The 27250-nt window shown below is 41.7% G+C and overlaps 1 protein-coding gene across 1 annotated transcript in view; it reads right to left on the minus strand.

Annotated features, from left to right (window-relative positions):
- The window catches only part of RELN (reelin), a 304962-nt gene that overhangs the window by 109903 nt on the left and 167809 nt on the right, over positions 1 to 27250 (minus strand). Inside the window, exons 11-14 of the mRNA XM_075728102.1 lie at positions 12203 to 12348; positions 7091 to 7242; positions 2869 to 2981; positions 992 to 1200 (exon numbers count right to left, since the gene is read on the minus strand). Coding sequence (XP_075584217.1) covers positions 992 to 1200; positions 2869 to 2981; positions 7091 to 7242; positions 12203 to 12348 — 620 coding nt within the window. The remainder of the gene's footprint in view (positions 1 to 991; positions 1201 to 2868; positions 2982 to 7090; positions 7243 to 12202; positions 12349 to 27250) is intronic.

Genomic DNA, 27250 nt, shown 5'->3' on the forward strand with positions numbered 1-27250 from the left:
AGCACCAAGCTAAGAGGGGCTGGGGAGCTGGCTTGCTCAGCCTGGGGAGGAGGGGTGAGCTACATCAGCCTATGATGGTGCAGAGGACACTCACAAGGGAGGCAGAGCCAGACTCTCCTCGGTACTGGCAGGCACAATAGAAAGGGTAATGGCCATAAAAACACGCTTCAGAGTTTTGGACTGCACATTAGGAAACACTTTTTCACTTGAGCAGGTCAGAGAGGTACCTCAGCTACCCGGAGAGGTAGCACAATGTCCATCCATGGAGGCTTTCAAGTCATGGACAGGCAAAGCTGTGTCTGACCTGACCTATACTAGTAGCAATCCCACCTGCAGCAGCAGGTTTCACTAGATGACCTGTGAAGGTCCCTTCCAACCAACATTTCTAATATTCTACAAAATATGGAGCAGCAAACAACTCCATTCTTTCCCTTTCCCTCCCCCTTAACTGCATGGAAAAAATAATGTTGAATGTCCCAATGAAGTGAAGCCAGCAGAAGAGTTCTGTGGTCAGTGTACAGGCAGTGAGGTCCTCATACTGATGGTTGTCAAGATGAGGGCTATTTATCAGCAGTCTTACAAGAATTAGATACGCTTGTTGCATCAGTAATCTCTGGGAGGTCAGTAGGGCAGGTTTCTGCCACTGCCTTTAATACTTCCCCCCTTACACAGTATCAAAAAGTAAATCTTGTATCCATTAGAAATTGGAGCAAAAGTCACTCTGAAATCATGAGCATATTTCAGAATAATGCACTAAGAAAAGCAAGTTTTGACCTGGAAAGCTATTTAATAGACTCTTTATTGCATATGAGGTATATAAACCTGGGCCTGTGGAGATCAGGAGAAACAATAGCTTCCGAGCAGCTTATGTTTGTCATTATTAATCGGTTTCATTCTTTCTGAGAAAAAAAATCCAAATACTCATATAGATGCTATAAACCAAAATGTGCTAGAAAGCAGATAATCAAAAGAGGTATCTCGCCTCTTGTACCTGTTACCAGGTTGGTAAGTTCCACAACCCAAATTGATGGAAAATTGGATCATGTGAGTCACCGTGGAAGGGAGCACTGGAAGGACGTGGAAGTAATCCACAGCCCAGACGTTCCTGTTGTGGCCTTGGTGACTCTTTTGCTTCAGGCAAAACTTAGTTACCGGAGTCTGCAGGTCCGGACTAATGACAACAGAAACCAAAGATGGAACCTTTAAAAGAGATTAAATCAGGCTTAAATAAAACAAATAATATTAAAAAGGTCATAAGGTCCTATTTAAAATAGAAAAGCAACTTCAAGGGTGCTGAACCAAACATGTACTTTTATCTCTCCTTCCTTCTTTTCTGCTAACTTCTTTTAGCCACCTTCTTCCACAGAAGATCCCAAATTCAAACATTCTATATTATGTGCATAGCTATTGACACTCTGGATACACTGTAGAAAAGACTGTACCTTCTGTGTTCTGAAAAATACTGGTTTATTTTGTCAGTGCTCCGTTGATAATGGAAGATGATATTTGTCCTGCAGCCTTTCAGCTCCCAGGAGCAAACGCAGGGTAATGGCATGTCTAGTCTGAATACGTGAGAATGGAGCAACAGCATGCGTTCACAGGCTTATGTAGGGAGGATGTTATGTTGTGGAAATAAATGAAAGCACTGCTTTACAAAGCTTAGCCTTTGTCCTAAAGCAACGTAATTAGACCTTTATTATGTCAAAAGAGGATGTCAGGTTTAAAACTTCTTGTTTTAAAAAAAACTCCACAATGAAGTCAGTGTAATTTCAGATCCTATCTTTCCCCAAGTTCCCCAATTAATTTTTTATTATTTTACAATTACAGTTTCCTTAGTTTTAAAAAAGTTCTATCCCATCTTTCACACAGAAACAGGCGAGGAGGGAAGCCACGCACAATGAAACAATGCAAGTGACTCAACCAAACCCAGGCCAAACCCTACTGTAAATATTTGCTCTCTGAATGCTAGAGTTATTGTGAAAATGCACACAGACCTGTGCTTGAAATCAGCTATATCTTTACCGCCAAATTTCCTACATACTGTAGAAGCACGCTGCATTTCAGTCTCTAGCACATCCACGTGTATATGTATTACGTATCAATGTTTGCTATCTTTTTTACAGCAGCAGAGTAAGGACACCTGAGGGCTGGGTTACTCAGGGTAGATGTGGTCCAAGTGCTTCCTTGTCCTACACAGGGAGGAGACTGGCAGCAGGCTCGAGGTCCTTATTGTCCTGCCTGGGTGGTGGATGTGGTTGGAAGGAGGCTGCACTAAGAGCAGAGGAGAAGCTGCCTGCGCACACTGCCAGCAACCTCATCCTATGACTGAGTTCATACCCGCATCACTGCAGACCCTCTAAAAGGGCACAAAATTGTATTTAAAATGGAAATAAAAAGTGTAAAATGTGAAATTTCCCGCAGCGGGTGCAAGAAAGACATCCATACATTTCCCAGTCACTCTCCGCCCAGCCACTGATCTCACCATGAGTGACCCTCTCAGGATGTAGCTCCTGAGTGTCAAACCGTGGCTAGCAGGAGCTTGACTGGAGCCAGGAGTACTTATTTGTGAGGAGGTGTTATCACCAAAGTTTTTGGCTGATGACTGACAATTTTTGCCTGTTGCCCATTTGCCTGTTATCCTAGCGCTAGCCAATGCTGCAGTCCTGCTCTGGGGTGGAGTAATCAGCAATAACTGCAGAGCCATGTCACAAAGGCGCCCTATCATTGTGAGATCTGCACGTGATTTATGCGCTTGGGCAGATCATGTTTGACTGCCCCTATGGAATGCAATGTACGACATTGTTGTGATGGTTTAAAAATAGATTGATCTATCCATCCCACCCACCTACTTTGTTTTAGACGATTTACCTTGTAAGCAGCATAGGTCAGGGTATCAAGAGGTATGTGTTCCCTCCTGCCTTCAGTTTTGGCATAAAGTATGACATCATTTTCATGGGATTCTCCAGAATCACAAGTTCCCCCTGTACAACACACATTTGAGGGAGAAAATAATTAATTGAAGCCCTTGTTATTGGAAAGTGGAATCATATTATGCAACCATAATTACAAAAATAATTGCAATCAGATGCTATTTAATTTAGGATATGAAACAAAAGAACATTATCCCCGAAAACACAATGTATAAGAACTATTAGATCAGATACACCATGCCAGAGATGAAGGGGGTTGGCAATTATGAAAACCTCATGTAACTCTCTTAATCAGCTTATCAAAACAATTTTAATAGAAAATGCTGTGCCCAAAGCAATACTTCTATCTGTGTACTTTAAATCCTGTTTACATAGAAATGCTCTGCTTTTTGAGTTCTCATCAATAAACTGTTATTTAGTACTCACACTCCGTGCTGCCACACAGATCATATGTGAGGATGTCTTAAATACTTCTCAGCTGATAGTTTGGCAGCTGAGAATTTGCTCTTAGTAGGAAATGAGGAAGACTGCTATGTGCCTTTTTTGTTGTGCTGCTTCTTCTAGTATCTACACCATATCCAAAAAGGGATGGATGGAGTCTATTGTATCACACAAAACGTGTGTCATGGTTGCCTCACTGGAATGGGGCAGCATTTCAAATATTTTTGTACTGGTAGAACCCAAAACACTTATTAACCTTCTTCAAGAGAGCAGATGTTTTGGCAAATTTAAGCATTAATCTCTGCATTACATTCAAGAGATGGACATCATCACTCTAGTTTGGCATTCTGGAAAAAAGTTTTTAAAACAAAGTATCTGTAATTGAAACAGGAAACATCATTTCCCTGTACACTATGGGTATTGAAGGTATTTTAAAAAAAAAGCAAAACAAAACAGAAAAAAACCCAGGATGATGAAGCTTCTTTGAAAGGTCTGTAAAGTAGAAATGTTGCATATATGAAACACTTTCTCTGCTATTTTCACTACAGATGGCCATTTCTTGGAATGGAATAGTCAAAGCTGTCCAGAGAGCTAGATAAGTGTGTTGGGTTTGCGTGGCAAGCTTTTGGTAGTGGGAGGGCTACAGGGGTGTCTTCTGTGAGAAGCTACTAGAAGTTTCCCCCATGTCCCATAGAGCCAATGCAAGCCGGCTCCAAGAGGGACCTGCTGCTGGCCAAGGCTGAGGCCATCAGCAATGGTGGTAGCACCTCTGGGATAACGTATTTAAAAAGGCGGAAAAAAACCCTGTGCAGCCGGAAGAGAGGAGTGAGAATATGTGAGAGAAGCAACTCTGCAGACACCAAGGTCAGTGAAGAAGGAGGGCAGGAGGTGCTCCAGGCACCGGAGCAGAGATTCCCCTGCAGCCCCTGGTGCAGCCCCTGGTGAGGCAGCTGTGCCCCTGCACCCATGGAGCTCCACAGGGGAGCAGATCTCCACCTGCAGCCCGGGGAGGACCCCACGCCGGAGCAGGGGGATGGGCCTGAAGGAGGCTGGGACCCCATGGAGAGAGGAGCCCAGGCTGGAGCAGGTTTGCTGGCAGGACTTTTGACCCCATGGAGGGCCCATGCTGGAGCAGTCTGCTCCTGAAGGACTGCACCCCATGGAAGGGACCCACGCTGGAGCAGTTTGTGAAGAACTACAGCCCATGGGAAGGACCCATGTTGGAGGAGTTCATGGAGGACTGTCTCCTGTGGGAGGGACCCCACGCTGGAGCAGGGGAAGAGTGTGAGGAGTCCTCCCCTGAGGAGGAAGGAGCGGCAGAGATGCGTGATGAACTGACCACAATCCCCATTCCCTGTCCCCCTGCACTGCTAGTGGGGAGGAGGTAGAGAAAACTGGGAGCAAAGTTAAGCCCGTGAGGAAGGGAGGAGTGGGGGGAAGGTGTTTTAAGATTTAGTTTTATTTCTCATTACCCTACTCTGATTTGATTGGTAATAAATTAAGCTAATTTCCCCAAGCTGAGTCTGTTTTGCCCATGACAGTAATTGGTGAGTGATCTCTCCCTGTCCTTATCTTGACCCAGGAGCCTTTCATTGTATTTTCTCTCCCCTGCCCAGCTGAGTAGGGGAGTGATAGAGCGGCTTTGGTGGGCACCTGGCATCCAGCCAGGGTCAACCCACCACAATAAGTTGTGCATCTTTGATGCGTATTATACTGTAATAATGAATATCCATGTGTCCCTTCCAATTGTCTGCTTGCCTCAATGTGTAAACTATTGTTTGTTTAATTTACAAATATGTACAGAATAAATTTTTCAAATGATATCCCACTATCCTCTGTGCCTGCATGTGCTGACAACTTCTCCCCTAAGTTCAGAGGGTTAAGCAAATTTCTTTCCTGTTTCTCTTGCAGGTGTTGTAATGCTTGGAAGAACTGGGAAAAAGCATCCTCTTTTTCCTGTGCTTTATTGGTAATTCATGTAACACAGAGGAGATGTGCGACAATTCAGGACAACATGAGGTCTTCCACTCATTAAATAAAGGGTGTTTTTTCTTGTTGATTCAGAAGGTTGCTTGTGGAGGTCACAAGTTTAGTCTCTGCTTCCTCCTTTATTATTCTATTATTCTGTACTCTGAAGCAAAACCCATCACCTCCTCTAAACCTGGTGTTGAGAGAATAACCTCATGCAATTTCCTTTATGTGCAAAATAAAAGTTCTGGAAAAACACTGTGAGGTACTGAATGATAACCACCATGTTCATAGGGGTTTTGGTCTGTTGCAACACCAAACTAATGCAGTTGCACTGACAACAACAGTGGGGAGAGGAAGTGGCAGGACAGGTTTGTTCTTGGCCACTTTCTTAGCCCTGGTAAATCACTTAGGTTGCACTTTGCCCTAGCAGGGAAGGTCCACAGATGGTGCCAACACCACATCAGTGCTTTTCACTAGGGATGCCACATGTAGGTCATACTTCCTCCAAGACTGTAGCACACTATAGCACACTCTGTGTGAATCTCACTGTGGGCCAATACGTTAGTACAGGAAAATATTTATGAATATAATAAGAGCTTTTGAGCAGAAACTATTCTGTGGGTTCAGCCAGGTAAGGCTGTCCCACCTCTGTGCTTCTCCTATCTCATCTTCGGGTGCAACTCTATTCACTCTGATGGATTAACACTAGGGTCCACATGGATATGACTGCAGAAGGATATGACAGGTATCTGAAAAATCCTCTGTGGTGTGGTGAGGGTGACAAGATATGACCATCTTTGCTAATATAAGAAGTAAGGGGTATTGAATGAAATTAGAAGGTATAAGAGAAGATACTTCTTCATGTGAAGAACTGTTTGACTTTGGAGTGGCTACAGGGTCTTGTGGGCCCAACAGGCAGGTTCAGTTGATAAAAACTAGTACCAAGGATCATTTTAGACACTGTAGAGTGACCTGCCTGACCTACCTGCTACTCCAGCAGGCTGTGCCTTTCCCACAAATCCTGGCTTATATCTGATAGTCTTGTGCTGATATCTTAGATGTGCTTGGACACCTCAAGTGGCAACAACAGCCCGTGCTTGTGTAATGAATCTTGCCTAAGGACTGAACAAGAGTGAAACCACACCTATGTGTGCACCAGGTACTTAAGCTTCCTTCATATCAAGGGAGATCCAACCCATGCAGTCAGTGGAGTCCAGGATGCTGCTCAGCTGATCCAGCACAGATATCTCATGGTGAGCTGAACGTTTTTTTTCCAGCAATGGTACTGACCACATCTCCTCTAACTTTAAAGGAAGTTTAGATACTGACCTTACATGGACACACCTTCATGTAACTTCTATATTAAACTGTTTTAACCTGGAGCGAAATGCTTAAATCAGCCAAAAAAATGGCTGGATAAATCCATGGAAGAAACGTCCACCAAAGGCTACTAAACCCAGAATGCCCTGTCTGGTTCAGAAACATTTTCATCTGCAAGTCAGTGCCATCTGGGAGAATATTTTTCGGAGGCCTATTTATGTGCCCACTGTGTTTGTACACGTGTGGGCATCCAGAAGGGTGGACTCTCGGTCTGACCGAGAGTGGTCAGTCTTACATCCTCTTGCGTATCACAGTCATGAATCAGAGTTATCCTCTTCTAAGGATTATTTAAAATAGTTCCATGCACACTGTGTAATTTAAAGTTCACGTGCTCCACATGTTGTATTACATTAGGAATATATACTCACCCATACTGAAATAAAATCTTAAGTTCCCATAACCTGTAGTGTCCATGTATGGAGTGCATATTTTTCTTTCTCCGTCTTTGAGAAATACCATGGCTGAGCCAGATTCCAGTGTCCCACATTCAGTACCAATGACGGCTCCAAATATGTCCCACCTGGAGAGGTCAACAGTGGGCGGAGAATGTGCAGAGGCATGTTACCAATAAACTCATACAAAACATGTTCTAGGAGTTCATTTGTACATACAAAAGTAGCTGCTGCTACTCTTACAGAGGATAACAAAATGCAGTGTTTCAAATATGATTCCTATGACATTACTTACATATTCAATACAGTTTTTAAATTCAGTTGACTCAAATAAAGCAAAGTAAATGTAAATACTTCAAATAAATTGGCAGAAAAGCATGAATTACTAAAAATTGAGGCTTTTAACAAATGCTATTGCCGAATATTTAGTGTTGTGTTGTTCTATCATCTTCATGATTTTGTTGGCATAAAAATGTTTAAAATATAATTGCATTATGTTTCAATTTGTATAATCTAAGGTTTATAGATAAATGAAACTTGAAAAGCCACATGTCCACCATATCTGCTATACAGTCATTAAATATGTAGGTAATAGCTGAAAATGCTCTCTTTTCATCTTTTTGAGCATTTAGGGTAACAGTTTTTAACTAACACATGAACAGAGTACGAAAAAAGACTGCTGTGTTTTTAATATGTGATGATACAATCTTTCTCAGTTTTTCTGTGCAACGTTTTCTCTTATTTTTATTCAGTGATAATTAAAAGAGCTGTTGCAGTATTTTCAATTAAATATTTTTTTATTGAAAACATGTTTTCATCATGAAAGCGTCGGTTTCTTCAAAACTCGATTAAAATATTTTGAAAGATTAGAAACTGTTGAAAACTCGTACATTATTTTGGTCTGATACATTATTATTCATGCTGAAGTCTTAATTAATTCATAATAAAGTATTTTAAAAATACAAGGCTGATAAAGCAATTAAATTATTTAGAATCACTAAATCCTGATAATCCAGTTGTTTAACCAGCCAGCATGATTCAGGATGAATGAGAAAACATTGAAGGTCAGAAACCTTTCTGGGAAGGCAGAGCCTTTTCCTGTCCACTTCCAGCAGAAACAATCTCTAGCAGCGATTGCCATACAACAATTTCAAAACCCAACATTTCAAGAACTTAACAGTCTATTTATCAGTTTAACCATTCCAACTATTTCAAAATGTATTTCAAGGATGTTCTTAAAAGCTGCCAGTTTCTCTATTGAACTAAGCTTTGACAGACCAGCAACATGCCTGTTAGGAAATCCTGCTTTAAAACTGTCAGTCATTTACACAGGAATTAGCGAGCTTAGCATCACTGAAAGGCTTTTTTGATATAAATATGTTAATGGAAGCACAGTTTAACCTAACCCTAATTGTGAGGGAAGTATTTTAGTTGTGCAGACTTTTTAAAGATAATGTGCAATATAATCAAAATACAATTTTGAAAATGGGTCTCTTGGGCTGAAGGCAAATACCGAATTAAACAGTTGTGCCTACTTTAACTTACACGACAAAATCTCACAATGCTCCATTGATCTTTTGTATGCTCTATTTAGCTCAGTTAAAACACTCTCTGTAGTGACCCACAGAACAGCTCGGGGTCATGAATGATGCAGATCATGGATGTTTCCAGGGATCCTCTTCTTTTAGGCAGCATTAGAAATGAAAACCAGAAAGTTCTATAACATTAAAAAACTGGCACTTTAATAAAAATACATCAAAACACTGTCTGTAAGGCTAAATGGAGAAGGAACCTGGGTGATGGCATGACAGAGATGTAGGCATTCTTGATTAAACATTGCGTTTGGATTCATTTATCCCTCACATGACTCCTGAAATTCTTCTTTACAAAACAGATGATACAATGAGATATGGATCTAAATTAGATCTACTGGACACAAAGGTCCAAAGCTCCAAGGTATCTGCTAGAGAGGCCAGAGGCATCCTGATGTGACGATCTGTCCACTTTTAGGATCAGGCCCTAATTTATGCAATTAAATTAACAGAATGACAGTGGGAAGACACATGGTACTAACAACAGCAACCTCTATCCATGTAGCCTACTGCTACATGCAAAAAAGACCAATCAACTGCTTATTAAAAGCAAGGATAAGCTCCTCTGCCCTCACTGTTGAGCTCTTTCAGATGTCTCACCTCCAAGAGCATTTGGGGCAGAGGAAGGTGGTGGTGACCCCTACACGTGAGCTTCCTTCTGCTCTCCCTTACGAGGGATGCCTTTGCCTTTGCCTTCTTTGCCTTTGCCTTTGCCTGTGCCCTGAGAGCGGACAGGCACCAGCTGATGTTGCAAAGGGGAGCATGAGAAGTTCCTGCAAGCTCTGTCTCAGGTATAAAGTTTCTGTGACTATCTGAATACAGTAAAACAAGATTTCAAATATAGTTCAAATAACATTCAAAATCTTTCCTCTAAGAAGGAATTAAGGAAGCTCATCTATTTGCAGTTGTGTACAATTCCCAAAGCAACCCCCCCCTGAAATGTTGCAAAGAGGGACAGTGGTGGTGACAATTTTATATGATGGGGACATAGTCCATAACATCACCCTAGTTCAGTGTGTATCCATGTCTGCATGCAATTTAAACCTCCATTCTTATAGCAACAATTCAAAGAAGGAAGTTTCTAATACATAACAAAATTTGAAAATTTTGCCAGCTGAACATTAGCCAGCAGTGTGCCCAGGTGGCCAAGAAGGCCAATAGCATCCTGGCTTGTATCAGGAATGGTGTGGCCAGCAGAAGCAGGGAGGTGATTGTGCCCCTGTACTCGGCGCTGGTGAGGCTGCACCTCAAATACTGTGTCCAGTTTTGGGCCCCTCAATACAAGAAAGACATTGAGGTGCTGGAGGGTGTTCAGAGAAGGGCAACGAAGCTGGTGAAGGGTCTGGAGCACAGGGCTGATGGGGAGTGGCTGAGGGAACTGGGGTTGTTTAGCCTGGAGAAGAGGAGGCTGAGGGGAGACCTTATCGCTCTCTACAACTACCTGAAAGGAGGCTGTAGTGAGGTGGGTGTTGGTCTCTTCTCCCAAGTAGTTAGCGATAGGACGAGAGGAAATGGGCTTAAGCTGCACCAGGGGAGGTTTAGACTGGATATTAGGAAAAATTTCTTTATGGAAAGGGTGGTCAAGAATTGGACCAGGCTGCCCAGGGAAGTGGTGGAGTCACCATCCCTGGAAGTGTTCAAAAAACGGGTAGATGTGGCACTTGGGGACATGGTTTAGTCTAGTCTACCTTTGATTGGCTTAGAGTAGACTTGGTAGTGTAGGTTAATGGTTGGACTGGATGATCTTAAAGGTCTTTTCCAACCTAAATGATTCTATGATTCTATGATTGAAAAGAAAAAAAAAAAAAAAAAGAAAAAGAAAAAGTTGTGAGGACTTGGGCTGGCTGCTTAGAGCCGCAGAAAACAAAGTTACCCCCTTCTAGGGCAGGCTGCTGCACCACCAAGCTGTTACATGCAGGAGCAGCAGATCAAGACGTGGTTCCTGGGACTGCATGCAGGACGAGAGTGCAAAACGTTTCTGTCGGCTGCACCCTGCCTTGCTCCCAGCTGGGAGCGGTAGCACCTGCACATTGGAGTTAGACCCTGTGTGACAGTGAAAATGTAATATTCCTAAATTGTGCATTTGCTAACCAGGGTATGGTATAAGCATTTTATTTCCGTATTTCTACTCACTGCAGCATTTACTATTGTAATTATTTTTTAAAAGTTCACTCATTATCTAAGAAGGAGGTGTCCCGATTAGAACAGCTGATGATGAGGTGTCTGGCCTGACTTAGCTCAACTAAACACCTGGTCCAGCAGGGACAGGATCTACAGACAGGGCAGATATCCCCAGGTAAGACTCCCATCCTGTTTTATTCAAGATGGAAGAGACTAAGAGAACATCTCAAGTGCATCCCGCATAGTCACCGAACACACAACACACATGTACTCATTTTCTTTCCATTGTCTGAAACAGCACCCATCGTGCCATAGGTTGATTATTCAAACTGGGACAGAGTTCACAGTGAATGTTTCTTCTGTAAGCCCCAGAGAAACCACGTGTCTGCAGGACACATTTGCACGTATTTCTTAAAAGGTGCTCTTTATCTTCAGCACAGCATAGGCAGCATTTGAATCAGCTGCTAATGATCTGAAGCACTTTGTAAGTTAAAATCAACATTCAGCAGAGACCCATAAATTAACAGTATATGTTTCTCATTACCCTGGGGTTACAGCAACTAATGAATTTTTTTTTTTTTTAATAAAAAAGAATGAGGACCACATTGTTGGTTATTTTCTTTTTGTCAGAATTTATACACTGAGGTATATAAAATGCTACCTCTTTACCAGGACACTTTTTTTTTAAAGCTCACTCATGTTTTGGTAAGAGTGGTAATTTTGCTGTCCTAGATGGTTTCTTTACTTTCTTTGCCCTTGCAGCAGTCCCTGCTGGATCTGGTTTTGGAGGTACTCTGTGAATCCTTATATGTATTTAAAGTAAGAATAGTAAATTATCAGCCAGATCCTCAGGTTTGCCACGGCAGGCATGGCCACGATCTTGGTGCTGGAAGGTGAGAGCAGCTTCAGCTCTCCTGCCTCCATCTCCTCCGCCCGCACCTGCAGGCTTCTGCACAAGCAGGAGCTCTCTCATGACAAAGCATGGCTCACAGCAGGGATCCAGAGGGGGATGAATTTCTCAAGGAATTTGATTTCATATGATTATGAATTTGTTAAAAACACTCAGGTGTGACAGAGTGAAAAAACAGATCAACATTGCGTGTTTCTTCAGAATTACTATATAGTTTACAAGCACAACCTTTTTCATTAGAAGCTCTGGTGACAGAATGGTCTGGAGACAGACTGCTCCTCCTGGGCTTTCCAGACTTGTTCCTTCCTAGAATCTACAATCACCTGTTATTGACTGTATTGCTATTTATCCTAGTCACAATCTTCCCCCCAGCAAAGACAAAATGCAATTCTTTGTCCATTTTCCTGACCCCTGGCGTGATGCCGCGTGCCTGCTTAGGGCCCTGTGCAGGCGAGGGGCACTCACCCTTTAGGCTGGCTCTCAAACTCTTCTGCCCACTGCTCCTGGGCATCCTCCGTGGAGAGGTCCACATCCCGAGTTGTGGCGAAATTGAACTCGCTGCCTTCTGTCCCGTGGAAGTAAATGGAGTTTCCATCCGACTGGCAGCTATGCTGTGGGCAAAAGGAGGTGACATTACATAGGGCTTGCAAGGACAGTTGTCCTGCTCACGACCGTCAGAGCTCAGAGTGAGCTGTGTGCTATCTAATGGCTCACCGACACCTGAGACAAAATAAAAATAAAAAATGGATGGTCATCTTTTATCTTCCTTGGCCCGACCCCAACAATGACTGCATCCTAACCTCGTACCTGCTTCCCTACAAACCTGCTTCAGACCATTGTAAAACTGTGTTTGCGTGGAAAAGGTACGTACCATATCTTTGGGTGTTTATTGCTATTTTAAAGTATTGCGATTATGTCTGGCACGTACACAACTGTGTGTATGTATAAATCTAGTAGTATATCAAATATTGCTATAGATATTTTGTCGGCATAAGAGCTTCATGCTGTGAAACATGCCAGATTTCCATGCCTGAATTTTTGCCAGCAGAGGTGTTTGTGTTTAAAATTGCTATGCATTGCCATACAGTAAACTTTGGGCCTGATGTGTACGAGTGAAAAGGCTATTTGCTATATTTAATTCAAATAGCATAACAGATAGCTCTGTAGGCAACTAGCTCTTGTGAGACAGCAGTCTCAGGGGTCCCGAGGCTGCCCCCACACCCAAAGAGTCTGCTTTTTCTATTGCATTTCTGTATATACCACCTCAGCACCATCAAATGAAGCAATGCGTCTGCCCCAACGTGCCTTGACTACCACGACTCTCCAGGCATATCAACCTGGAAGAAGCTGTCTGTGAGGAGCACATGGGGGTTATGGTACAGATTTTCTTCTTTCTCCCACCCTATTTTTGCCCTCTCATGTGTCTGATAAAATGGTGAAAGTCTGCAAAATCTGTGAGACTGAAGCAGATACTGTAAGCTTCTAAAGAAGATCTCCCTGGCCTTAATGAAACTGAGAACTTGGCATTTTATTGAATTCTTCATATTAAAACAAGTACTGATAAAAGTAATAATTAGCTCTAACACTTTTTTGGGGGGAAATCTTGGTCACATTAAAAGAGAAAGATGAAATAAGAAATTATTAATTAGAATAATTCTGCATTCTTACCACAGTTCAACATCTGAAAAAGAGGTACAATAATGCTGGGTTGTGTTGACCTTTTCAGTATTGTCTATTCAGTGCCCTCTTGTCTCTGCACCCCTTCATAATGCACCGAGGAAAAGTATGACAACCACCTCTTCTGCGTTTAAAAAGGTCATGGTAGTGCCACATAAGTGAATAATTAAATTTTTAACAAAGAGAACAATGTGGCAAGAAATGAAAACTGCCCAGTACATCTTTGTCTATGGGATTTGATGAGCAAAGTACAAAATAACAGGTTTTGTCAGATTCTATAACTCTTCCTTCATTTATCAATGCAAAAAAAGACATAATTGAAATACTTTTGTTGATGATTTTCAAGTATGGTTGCCAATAACTTAGCAATTAATTTATATTTAGGAATGTAATTTGCGACAATATTTCTAGAGGTGTCTACACATTGTTAGAAAAAAAGATTATCCGAGTACTTGAAGTCTGATTTTTGTATAGAGAGTTTCTGGTCTACAGTTGAATGACTACAGCTCTGTGTTTATTAACACTGACTACATATCACTTAAAGAAATAAACACACTATAAAAATGTGAAGACTGTTTCAACTTCTAAAATAAACAAGTTGCCGTTAAACTGGTTTTCTTCCAGAGAAAGGTCAAAGCAATAGAAAGATTCTGAAGTGTTGATAATTTATCACAGAAATTAAATAGATTTTTTCACCAGTCGTCTTGCTCTGTTAATGCACCATATACACAGTGCACCATATATGCAGCTGTTGCCACTGAAAAGGCAGAATAATTTACACATAAAATATTTTATAACTTGCAGAAATTAATGAAACAGTTTTATATTTTACCTCTCTTTGAAAAACACTGTTTGTACTATGCAGTTATTTATAATTGACCGAGAAATGGGTTTTGTTCACTGATTTTATCCTTCACACTCACAGGAATTGCTAACATCAGAATTTTAAGAATAATTTGTTTATTTTGCTTCTTGCTTTTCAGAATTTTCTTCATTTGCCTTTATCTGTCAATCAATCTGCCACAAAACTACTATTACCTGCAGGCAGTGAAGTAAATACACTAAAAATAAATATTCAGGCTAAAACTTAATTCAAATTTATATGTAACCCTTCATCTCTTAGAAAACAAATAGACAAATAGATCCTACTGAGCTAGTTACTACAATTGCATACAAGCTTTGGAAAATCCTTTATAAGCCTTACTTATTTCTCAGGTGCTAAGTTATGTGTAAGTATGCACTTGATAATGGAGTGTGTAATAGTAATCTCTTGCCTGATGAAAGCCGCTATTAAAATAAACACAAAACAGATACAACCCCATTACCATTTAGCATTTGTACGTCCTTCTGCTGTCTAACAGAATATTTACTGAAGTATATCTGATGGAGTTTCCGTTTAGGTTGTCAAGATAAATAAATGGGCAGTTTGGCAAAGGGGTGAATAAATAATTATTTATACAGTGGTGTATGATCAACCCTTTATGAAAGCTCGAAAGCATCATTTATTTCATTAGTTCTATAAAACTGTCTTTATGCTTTTATACACAGCTATGCAGTATCTAAGAATATGTATTTTATGCATATTGTATGTGTTAATGAACCACACAACGTATGGCTCAAATCACCCTCTGCTTATGTTGGCTTTGAATCTCATGTGAAACAGCTACGCAGAAGAGACATTCAGGCTGGGCTTTAACTCCTTCTCTTATTCTACATACCTATGAAATGAGTAATAGAAGCTCATTACCTTTAAAGAGAGTAAGAAAGATGCTCAAAACACAGGTATGTGTTTTAAAAAAGGTCTGAGGGAGGGCCATCGTTTTCTGGCACATTTTTGCCCCAGTGCCGCCATTTGGGACCCTGAACATGTGCCCATGGAAGCAGCAGATAAGGACAAGCCCCATTGGCATGAGCCATGCTGCCCCAGCAAGGGCCAGGGCTCCTCTGCTCACAGTCTCATCCTCTCCCACCTGCCTCATTTCCCTTGCCTGTATAATCATCACCCCCACTTCACACTTAGCTTCCACATTTTTCTTTTAATTTTCCAAGCAGTTGCTATCTGTTGCTACTTTTACTGCTTTTTTTTTTTTTTTCTTTCATCCAATGGACCGCTGGGGGGTGAATAACCTCAAAGAGCACTCAGCCAATTTTCCCAGGAGCAAAAGAAGTTCCACAGGAGATGGTCCCTCACCAGCATCACCCCCAACTACCTCGTCAGTCTTGTTCAACATCCAGGAGGCTGCTGACTGTGTTGGATTATTTTGAGGTTTTGTGATAGGGCTTGAACAGATCAGAGACTGAATTGGAACCATCAGACTCATTTTCTCTTGGGTTCAACCCAGCATTTGAATCCAAGCCTTTAGAAACAAAGAACTAAAGTACAATTTACATACTGTGTTGCCTCTTTCTCAAACTAAAGGCTTTACATTTTCAGTGGTAGTCTATATACTTCCAGTATTTAAAGACTGAATTTTACAGGTCTTTTTTTCTGTCATTCTAAACTGATAAAAAGTGTGGAATGAACATGTATTGTGTTTTCAAACTAACTGGATTAAGTTCTCCCTAAACTGGAGATACTGCAGATCTCTCTATGTAGATGCAGAGTTTTCTTTTACAAATTCCAGGTTAATTTTGTTCTCTGTTTCATTTTTATTTACACTTAAATGATTTATAAGATAAAAACAAATGAACTTGCTGTGCAAATTTTGTAACTAAAAAGGCCAAATGACAGCAACTTGTAGGATATTTCTCCTTGTTACCATGGAAGCATCAGCTTTAGGTCCAGAACTAAAGCAGAGTTTAATTTTATTTAAAGGGGATTAAAAGCATGTGGAACACTTAGTGTATCCTTGCACAAATTACAACACTGAAAAGTTAACTAATTTGTGAGGAAAAATTAATTTAGAGAATGAATCCTTTAACAAATCTGATAACCTTCATTAAACAAAGTTTTCTCCCAAATCACCTACATAATAGAACACAGGACGTTTGCAGGCACTTGAATGGAGCCACTTCACAACAGTAGCTATTTCCCATTGTTTGCAACTGGAGTGGGACTGTCAGCCTGCCATAAATAAACTGTTGTATTCCTAAATAAACAACCCCCGCCTGTTGCCAAATGGAAAGAAGCCAAGTTCTGTTCAGGGACTGTGGTCATCCCAAGGGGAAAAAAACCCCACATTTTAATTCAATCTGGCATTACCAATACTATTATTCACTAGCTGCAATTGTTAAGCTATTGCTTTGCATGAATAGGGTGAAATGAAAATTGGCTGGATGCATTCCTGTATCTCAGCATGCTTGGATTTGTTTTCAATCTAATCTTCACTCTGAATTTTCTGTGTTTCTAAAGTTTGTCTGCTGGATAGTTATGGTATTACTGCTTTTCCCCTACTTTCAAGGCCCTGCATGGCTTGTCCTCACCTGCCCGCGCTATTTCCCATATGCACCATCTCGTGTCTCACCTTTCCTTGACTCCTGATGCTTGCTACTACATCTGCTGGTGAGATGACCAAGCTTGCATGCCCTTGCCCATCCTGCCCACCACACTTGGCAAATTCCCCGCAAGATGATGTCCGTCAGATGCTTCCGTAGTGCTTTCCTCAACAAGCCTTATCATTGGTTACACTGAAGAACACGCTGCTTACCAGGATGAGCACTCTCCCCTCTTGCAATATTCCTTTTATTCCCACATCTCCCTAGTCCCAGCTTATCTCCTGTTTTATAAATGGATGGCAATTTCCTGGAACACAGACTATCTTTTTGTTTTGTGCCTGAAGAGGCAGCAGTGGTACTTTCCCTGCTCAGGGCTCTTTGATGCTACAATGGTACCACTACTACAAAAAATACATTTTCATGCTAAAATTGCTGTTATCTATGAATGGTTCTAGTCTATGAGTACAGTTCTTAGTCAAGCTGTCAATGAGAGCCGACAAGTCTTATTAATTCAGGTGAGATTTCTGTTGTACATTATGAGGGCATTAGCTAATAATTTGAAGATGCAGACTATGGGAGACAGTAGTGCATGGTTTCAAAAGCAAACTTTTGTCAAGAGTCTGTCACTCTCTTTATCCTACTCTATATTCCTTATACTTTACATCTTCTACCTATAGTTTTCACATTTTTTTGTAGGTGCTTTAAGGAAAGCCTCTTGATCATCTGAGATACAGAAGGGTTTCAATTAGGACTGCTCAAAACCATCGGTCAGCAAAAGCAGGGAAATCAAATGTGGAGAAGCAGGTACTTTCCAACTGGACCTATTTATGTTTTCATAAATAAATACTGACTTAAATAAATAAAAACTTTCCATAGCATCTAAATGGCTTAAAGGCCCAAAGTAAGATCTGGGATCCTACCTCATGTAGCATGCCTGAACAATCTCCATATTTTTAAAGACTTGCGTGAAAGCACCATGTAAGGAGACATCTGCTACCCTCAGTGTGACCTCTTGGCTGGGAGGGACCTCTGGAGGTCTCCCATTCACCCTGTCGTGAAGCAGCACAAGTGTCAACCAGATCAGCCTATGCCACTGTTGCAGCTAAGGACACAGCCCTGAAGATTTTTAGAGGCTCAAAAGACAAAGATTGGGAATGTAAACAGAAGCACTGAAGTTCATCCAAACCAGCTTTTGTCCCAGTTGTTCAAGTCAAACTTGTGAATCAATAAATACCTCTTGGCTTTACAGTATGGGATTTCTTTACTGGGGGAGCAGAACAGAGGGCAACAAAATGATGCAACTGTGCCATTCAGAGAAGCATCAACAGGAAACACTAGTGTGAAATTCCTCAGTGTAACAGATTTTTGGCTGAGGTGCTGCATATCATCTTCCCGAGGTTTGTCCCCACGCTCCCATGAAAATGTTGCTCACCTCTGTGCCTTTAAAGTATCCACAGTCATCTTTACCATCATTTAATTAGGTTTTTATCAGAGACAAACACTGATGCACCTCTTCATATTATCTCTCCTGGGTCTAATGGCCCCGATGATTCTTTCAGACAGCTGTAGCCTCACAATTTATTTTTTGGCGACATTTCTTGCATTGGAATGAATGTGTTGGGCATTTGGGCAGTGCCAGCTTGCAAAGGGCTGACGGCAGATGGAAAGAAATCTGCCCAGTATGCCTTCACCTCTACACGAGCAGAGGGCCATCAATTTCCCCCATTAAGGAGTTGTCACGCAGCCCACCCAGCTGGAGGAGCATCTCAGATAGCCAGGCTGGCTGGCGTATGCTATTCAAATACAAAATGCGCTTTAAAAGGAAATGAAAATATCGTTTGTCGGCAAATTGAAAATGCATGGCTTTGACCGCAGCCAATTTTTTAATGACTGTAATATTTTAAGTGATTACTTTTGCCACTTCAGATTGCTCCTTCGAGAGGAGAGATTTTTTTAATTAAAATCTAGGCAATGCAAACAGATGAGATATGAGAAGCAGAGGAACAAGAAAAAAGATGAAGAAAATTAATTAAAGCAGCATTGTCAATGGAGCCATAAATTAGATATTGTGTCTTTTTGGGAATGAGTCACACAGGTTTTAAAAATTTTTAGATTTTGGCATGATAGCAGGTACAAGGATAGATTCAGTCTTGATAAAATCATACTCTTTATGCAATGTCTTAGCCAGCAAAGGTATGATGACAGAATTTAGGAAAGATTCTCAATTCTAAATTCTGTGGATTTAGCTGTTAATGCTTCTGGCCTGAATCCCTTCTTTAACCAAAGGAAAAACTACAGTGTGATTAGAATACTTTCCCATGAGATAAATGGGGCTTTAATCTTTCCCACATGCTACATTTTCACATCACTTAATGTAGTTTACAGAATGAAAACCTTGGCTGCGCAAGCAGGCCAGGTGCAGGAAGGGTTATAGTGCACCTTCCCTTTCCAAAACAACGGGATGAAACTTGTCCTGTGATGTAGTAACAAACAGTTTATAAAATGTGTTTTCACTCATCATTTCTGATTATAGACTGTTATTCAAAGGCTAGTGCTCAAAACAGTTTGTTTGTTTATCAGTGATTCGTATGGTTCTTAATTTTCTAGGACATTTCACGATGTTTGTACAACACCGGTCATCCTGGCGATGACTGATTTCCTTAATGAGTCATTTATCTGGCACAAACTGAACTATTCCTCTATGTTATTGGGAACTATTGATGTTTCTAGCACTCTGCAGTGAGCATGATTAAACCTCATCTGTTCTTCTGAAAGTAATAATGTGTATTTATACCACTGCAAAATTAGAGTGAGAAAGAGTCAACCCAAGTCGTTTCTACTCTTTGGCACCTAATGGGTCAATTCATGTTGGTTTTACTAATGTGTATCTCACAGTGACTTGCAAGGACCAAATTCTTTCCTTCTAGGAGGCAGGAAAGACCCCTGGTGCTTTGATGCCAGCTCAGAGCTAATGCTGGCTCCCTGCCACCCCCCACCACACTTCCGAGCCGCAGGGAACTGGCATGCAGAAAGGTGCAGGTTCAGCATTGCTGCCCGACAGCAATTCTCAGCTGCCTGAACAACTCACAGCACCACAGTCAACCACCTACCAGTTCAAATGACCCCCTAGGCACTGTACCTAATTATTATTATTTTAATTAAAAGTGTGATTATTAAAAAAAAAAAGCAAGAGCAATTCCATGCACAGGCTACATCCAGCCCTATGGATATACAGATGCCTCCTCATGGGCACAGCTCAGAGTGCCCACACTCTCATTAATGGGAGCCAGTTGACAGGTTTTGTGCAGGTTTGTGCACCCTGCTCTTATTTCTTCACCTCTCCTCCTCTCTCACACTCCACCTTCCACCCACAGAGAAGCAGGAATGGCTCTCAGATGAGGTGCAGCAGGAAGCCTGCTCGCCTCTTCCCAGGATGATGTGGTGGATAAGGGTTCCTGCGAGGCAAAGCAGCTGGCTGGAAGGCTGGGTTTGGCCCACAGACCAAATACTGCCTTGCTATGTTTTATTCAAAAAACTAAAAGTCTTGTCAGAAGAAACTATGCCTGTGTAATTTTGTTCACGAAAAGGTCATAGCAATTTCAGTCTGCCATTTTCACACTGGCATATCTAGAGTATCATCTTTCCTCCTATAAGCAAATATATTTGATCTGATTCAGACAATGGGTACCTCAACACTTTTTTAAACAAGAAATTAAAACCATAAAATGGGAAAAAATCTTATTTCAGCACAATTAAACTTGACAAAGTTATATATGTGTATTCAGTTTGCGTGGCAAGGTTTTGGTAGTGGGGAGGCTACAGGGGTGTCTTCTGTGAGAAGCTACTAGAAGTTTCCCCCATGTCCCATAGAGCCAATGCCAGCCGGCTCCAAGAGGGACCCGCTGCTGGCCAAGGCTGAGCCCATCAGTGATGGTGGTAGCGCCTCTGGGATAACATATTTAAGAAGGGGGAAAAAAATGGCTGTGCAACAGCAGCTGGAGAGAGGAGTGAGAATATGTGAGAGAAGCAACTCTGCAGACACCAAGGTCAGTGAAGAAGGAGGGCAGGAGGTGCTCCAGGCACCGGAGCAGAGATTCCCCTGCAGCCCCTGGTGCAGCCCCTGGTGAGGCAGCTGTGCCCCTGCACCCATGGAGCTCCACGGGGGAGCAGATACCATGGAGGACCCCATGACAGAGCAGGTGGATGTGCCCAAAGGAAGCTGTGACTCCGTGAGTAGTCTGCGCTGGAGCAGGTTTGCTGACAAGACCTGTGGCCCCGTGGAGAGAGGAGCCCACACTGGAGCAGGTTTGCTGGCAGGACTTGTGACCCCGTGGGGGACCCACGCTGGAGCAGTCTGCTCCTGAAGGAATGCGCCCCATGGAAGGGACCCACGCTGGAGCAGTTCATCAAGAACTGCAGCCCATGGGAAGGACCCATGTTGGAGGAGTTCATGGAGGACTGTCTCCCATGGAAGAGACCCCATGCTGGAGCAGGGGAAGAGTGTGAGGAGTCCTCCCCTGAGGAGAAAGGAGCGGCAGAGATGTGTGATGAACTGACTGCAACCCCCATTCCCTGTCCCCCTGGCAGGGAGGAGGTAGAGAAAATCTGGCGTGAAGTTGATCCTGGGAAGAAGAGAGGGGTGGGGGGAAGGCGTTTTTTTAAGATTTGGTTTTATTGCTCGTTACCCTACTCTGATTTGATTGGTAATAAATTAAGCTAATTTCCCCAAGCTGAGTCTGTTTTGCCCATGACAGTAATTGGTGAATGATCTCTCCCTGTCCTTATGTCGACCCATGAGGCTTTTGTTATATTTTCTCTCCCCTGCCCAGCTGAGTAGGGGAGTGATAGAGCGGCTTCGGTGGGCACCTGGTGTCCAGCCAGGGTCAACCCACCACAATGTGAAATATCAGGATGTTTGTTTCAAAAGAAGATTATCCAATGCCATTTCTATTAATTAACAAAGTATTCAGAGATTTGGAAATCTGCTTTGGAACTGTGGGGGTGGAATAGCTTAATCAGCCTTTCTTTTTGCCACATTCCTAGGCCTATGCACATGTCTTCTCTGCTCAGTGACACACAACAACACAGGTTCAGGAACGACTCACAGATCTAGGATGTACATAGCCCTGCTCTGCTCAGGGTGTGGTGAAAGGTCACAGAGTTTTTCAGACACATTTTCAGCATATTTTTCTGAGTGTGAGTGTTCAGTTCTCCCACTCTCTTGTTATGCAGATTTCTCTTCTGAGAAGTTGGCATGCATTTCTGGGAAATGAAAATGAGCTGAATGGTGATGACCTGTTAACTTAAGGGGCTTACTGTATCTGGATATTTGGATTATGACATTTTCAGGATTTATTGGTCATGCCCATGGTAGTGAATAACATGCATCAGGTACCATTCCTTGGTCCTAAACACAACTTGCTCAGTGAGGCTGGCACAGACCTTCCGCCCTTGCCCCATCCCGTGCTGTGCCAGGTTGCATGCTTGCAGCTCAGCAGCACAGATAGCCTCAGGTGTAGTCCCAAAGTCCTGCAGACCAAACAAAGCTGATCAGCTGGACTGCAACCTTCAGCCACCAAGAGCAGCTGCAACTACTGTGAGACAGCAATTCTATAACTGGACTCTTCTCAAAGGTGAGAAGTGTCACTGGGTTAACACATCATAACCAAATACATCACCACTCCAGTGTCTGTAATGATCTATAGTGCTTTTTCCCAGATGCGGAAAAATTTCAGAGGCAGGTGGTTAGGCCTCAATGCTATTTTTATGTAATCAAAGCACTGCAGAGACACAAACTATAAGACTGCTGAGGTTATCTCTCTTCTCAGCCTCAGGTTTTGAGCTTTCACATCCAATCTTGGACCAGGGCAATCAGAGAAAACTAAAAAACTTGGCAAATGTTGTACCTCAAAACACAACAATTTCTGGTCAAATAGACAAGATGTATGAAGTGTTCACTGAAAGGTGAGATCACTTTTCTGTTCTATAGGAGTAGAGATCCAAAAAGCATTACTGAAGGAAGATTTCATCTTTTCCCCAATTAGCTATGAAGTCTTGAGGTTCACAGACCTTTAGCAGCTCTCAGAGCATAGCACTGCTTCATGCATTTCAGCAATGTCAACCACCAGTGCAACATCCTAACCATGCTCAGTTGTGAGGCCGTGCTCAAGCTCAGAGCTGTCACTGGAAAAATTGAAATGCAGTCAGAAATTTATCCTGTTCAACACCTTTCCACACAGTCCAGCACAGATAAATACGTTCCAGTGGATCCAATTAATCTCCTAAGGGTTGCTTGGCCTTGCTAACAGCATCTTTCTTGTCTTTTGCTGTCTTCTTTGGAACCAAAACATACAAATTCAGTGGTTTATCTCTCAGCTTGCTTCCTATCTCAGTAGCCAGTTCCAGCTGCGTCTGCAACGAGCCATGTGCTTTCAAATGAGCAGCAACCACTCCTGAGCGCAGCAAGAAATGTAATGAAATTCCTGGTCCAAGCTCAAGCAGACTGGGAGAGGAGGAGAAATCGCTTCCCAAGCTGGGCACAAGCAAGTTCCCAGAAGTGCTTATTGAGAACACACTGTCCAAATTCACCAAGCTGGAGTGAACACATTGGTGCATAATTACCATTAATGCTTGTGCTATCTATTCCAGTGACTGAATCTAACCCAGGACCCAGACAACAGTCTTCATGGTAGTACTTTTCTTTGTTTCAGCTGTCTTTTTACCTTATTAATCTAAGCAGCTATTAATTTGAGCAGTTTTACCAACACAACTACTAAATTTGTAATGTTTGCTATTTATTTTAGTAGACCTCAAGTACTACCAAAGTAAACCTTCTACAGAAAAAAAACCCCAACTTTCTTTGCAACTTGATAAGCATCCAACAAAAGCATGTACCAGGTATAACAAGCAATTCTAAAAGCCAGCTCCTGATCAACTATTGGGAAAGAACTTACTGAACCACATCTAACTGTGAGCAACAGCAACATTTATTCTAAACTACCAACAAACCATATCTTAATGGCTATCTTTACTAACAGAGTAACCCACTAAGGCAACAAAATGGTATTTAATGAGAATTCCCTTGAAAGGTTTGGGATGACTGAATGGATGGGTGGGGTGAGCGCTTGTAACATGCTGGGACCATAATGGTGACTGGATTAGGCCAGGGACCATTCTCTGGCCTTGACAGCAAATGACATAGCAGAGTTTGCATCCACCTGGGAAAACTCTGTCCTCCCAGAAGAGTGGTGTCATCCCTGCTGCCTACTGGACATGGATGAAGAAGCCTGGAGAAGGCTGCGAGGAGACCTTATTGTGACCTTCCAGTACTTAAAGGGGGCCTACAGGAAGGATGGGGACAATCTTTTTAGCAAGGCCTGTTGTGACAGAACAAGGAATAATGGATTCAAACTAAAGAAGAATAGATTTAGACTAGACATAAGAAAGAAATTTTTTACAATGAGTGTGGTGAAGCACTGGCACAGGTTGCCCAGAGAGGTGGTAGAGGTCTCATCCCTGGAAACATTCCAGGTCAGGTTGGATGGGGCTCTGAGCACCCTGATCTGGTTAAAGCTGTCCCTGCTCACTGCAGGGGGTTGGGCTGGATGACCTCTAAAGGTCCCTTCCAACCCAAAGCATTCTATGATTCTATGATTCTATGCATTGAAGATAAAGCCTGGGAGATTGCACAAGCCAAAACCAAGCAAGGGGGTGTTGTAACAACTAAGGTGTGCAAGATCACGGGCTCATGTTCGTACCCTTGTTTGCTTCATTCACTACACTGGATGTGCCACAGAGCCTCCAAGGTAGTTCCACCATCTGAGCAATGCCTGCTGGGGCAGTTCAGAAGTAAACACTTACAGAAAAAGTAAACACTTAAAGACTGTTTCTACTCCTTTTTCTACCCGAAATAAGTATGTGTTTTTTCCTCTTCTTTCAGTTCTGACTGCCAGCTGGATGAGCTATCTCAGACTGGCACTGCCCTTCCACCTGAGAAATATGCAATATCAATCATTTAGGGTGGTGAAAGGTGGTGAGCAAGAAAGGATGAATACAGAAAATAATCCCAGTAAATGGAAGAAATTTAGAAGAATCATTTTTCTTGTTTCTTTTTGTTTTTCTTAATATTTCATTCCCTCAGCCCAATGAAATTACTTATCTTTACAGCACAATTTAGGAAAAGAATTGACCCACAGTTTTATATATACTAATCAAAACTGAGTTAGACAACAAATAACATCCAGAAATGTGACTCTTCATTGGCATTGTCAAGGAAACTCATAAAGAAAAGTACTGAAGGAAGCCAGTGAGGAAGTTAACACAAACTTCAAGAAAGATTTTTAAGGCCAGTTTATCTAAAATACTAATTGACAAAGGACAGGAGGATATGAATTGAAACTCGTATGGCACAAACAGGCTTGAATGGCAGAGAAAAGGTCTCATCAGCTTGAAATGGAATTTAGGATAGTGATAGACTGTAAGTATGGGAACCTCTTTAAAAAGCAGATAGGTGAGAGTTATAAAAGGTAGCAGAGTATAGCAATGAAATCTGCTTATCCCTTAGTAAAAATGTAAGTAAAAATTTTAAATTGCTATACAGACTTCCTGAACAAACATCAGGACTATTTAGCAACTTTTAGATGTCTGGGAAGCAAAAGGAGAACTAGAAGCAGCTTTGATGCAAGCTATCCCTGTAGCACTGTCAGGGTTTCTCCAACATCATTTGGCTGGTCAATGCCTTTGGCTATGATAGAGAAATCTCCTAAAAGCTTCACCCAGTTTCTACAAACTCTTGCAGCCTGAGAGCATTAACAATATTGGGAATCCTGTGAAGATGTGCTACCCATTGCTGCCATCGTTCTGCCATTATACTGGCCAAGTTATCCGACTGCTGCGAAATGCTGCTTGAAACAGAGGTGACTGGTGTGGTTACATTTAGGATGTAATGTAATGTCGTTAGCATAATGTACAAAGATTCTCACCTTTCTATTTATACAAAATAGTGTGCTTGTGATGAACTGAGATTAGAGCTATGCTAAATGTTTTAAAGAAAATATTAGAACTTTTTGTAAAGTTTTATTTAATGTTCCAATCCTGAAAAGCACAAAAACTTTGTCAAAAAAATTATCCTTGGTGTTATAATGCTACAACAGGGTCTATGTTGAATCTGATGTAGATCTTGACTCAATTTATAGTTTTACTTTTGACATAACATGAAATTCACATTGCAAAATCTGTTCAAATCATATTTGACAAGATTGTTCCTGAAAATTTGAGGAAAACCAGAACAAAAACCTCAAAAATTAAATTTGAGTAATGGAGTGCTCTGATGACAATCTAGATACACTAAACCTGTTTGAAATAACTACAGGGTCCCATGAAGAATAAAAGCCCTGTGTCACACAGCCTTAATCCAGTGTGGCTACACCACAGCCTTACACATTGCCTTAACCTGGTGAAAGTGGCTACACATAGCCAAATGTCAGCTGGGAACAGAGAGATGCACATTTCACTTGTCCCTAAAACAGAAGACGATCTTGCAGGAATGACAGGTTGGTGAGTCCTCACTTAGGTCTCATATAAGGTTTGAGCTTGAATGGGATTTCTGGCTAGAAGCACTAAGTGATCTCTGTGTTTAGGTCTCTCATCTCACATGTAACCATAGTTGTGTATTGACACAAACTGGTTGAGTTTAACTCAAAGAAAAAAAGAAAAAGGAAAAAAAGAGGTTTACTTGCTGAAGTTTAGATGCCCTTTGTGCATGTTTCAGAAGGAGCAAGCTGTGTTTAGGCTTAGCAAGCTGAGAAGAAGTAACGGCATCTATGGCACATTAAAGGGCTTTGCTTTCACACCTTCACATGTGTGGGCTGGATTTTTAAATCCAGAGGTAAGACTGACAACACAACAAATGTGAACTGATCACAGAAAATTACTTTGTTAAATGCGCAGGACATTATTTGATTTTAAAATTTCATATGAAAACTCTGTTGTCGTTTAAATGGTCTTTACTAAAGTTAAAAGAAGTCAATATGCAGGTACTATGAGTTGATTAGTGGGAGTATTTATTTCTAAAAAGATTAAACTGAGGCCATTCATATCAGGTTCTGTGGGAAAAGGATGAGGCCATAACCAACCTCTTACTGCCCTCAGTATTCGACATCTGTTTCCTGTGCGATTGCCAAAACCATTACCAGCATCATAAATGAACCCTGACATCAAAACTGCCTTTTTTGTGAATGAAAAATAGGATGGAAACAGAAAGTCATCTGCTGTGCAACTTCTGGCTACTTGGAAACATAGAAAGTGAGAATCCAACTGATTTCTAGATGTTGAACAAGTCTGCATTTGAAGGAACTTTGTGCACAAAGATCTTGTAGGGCTCCTTAGAGTTTTTCGCAAGGT

Source organism: Pelecanus crispus, chromosome 1 (assembly GCF_030463565.1).
Source record: "Pelecanus crispus isolate bPelCri1 chromosome 1, bPelCri1.pri, whole genome shotgun sequence".
NCBI classification, from domain to species: Eukaryota; Metazoa; Chordata; class Aves; order Pelecaniformes; family Pelecanidae; genus Pelecanus; species Pelecanus crispus.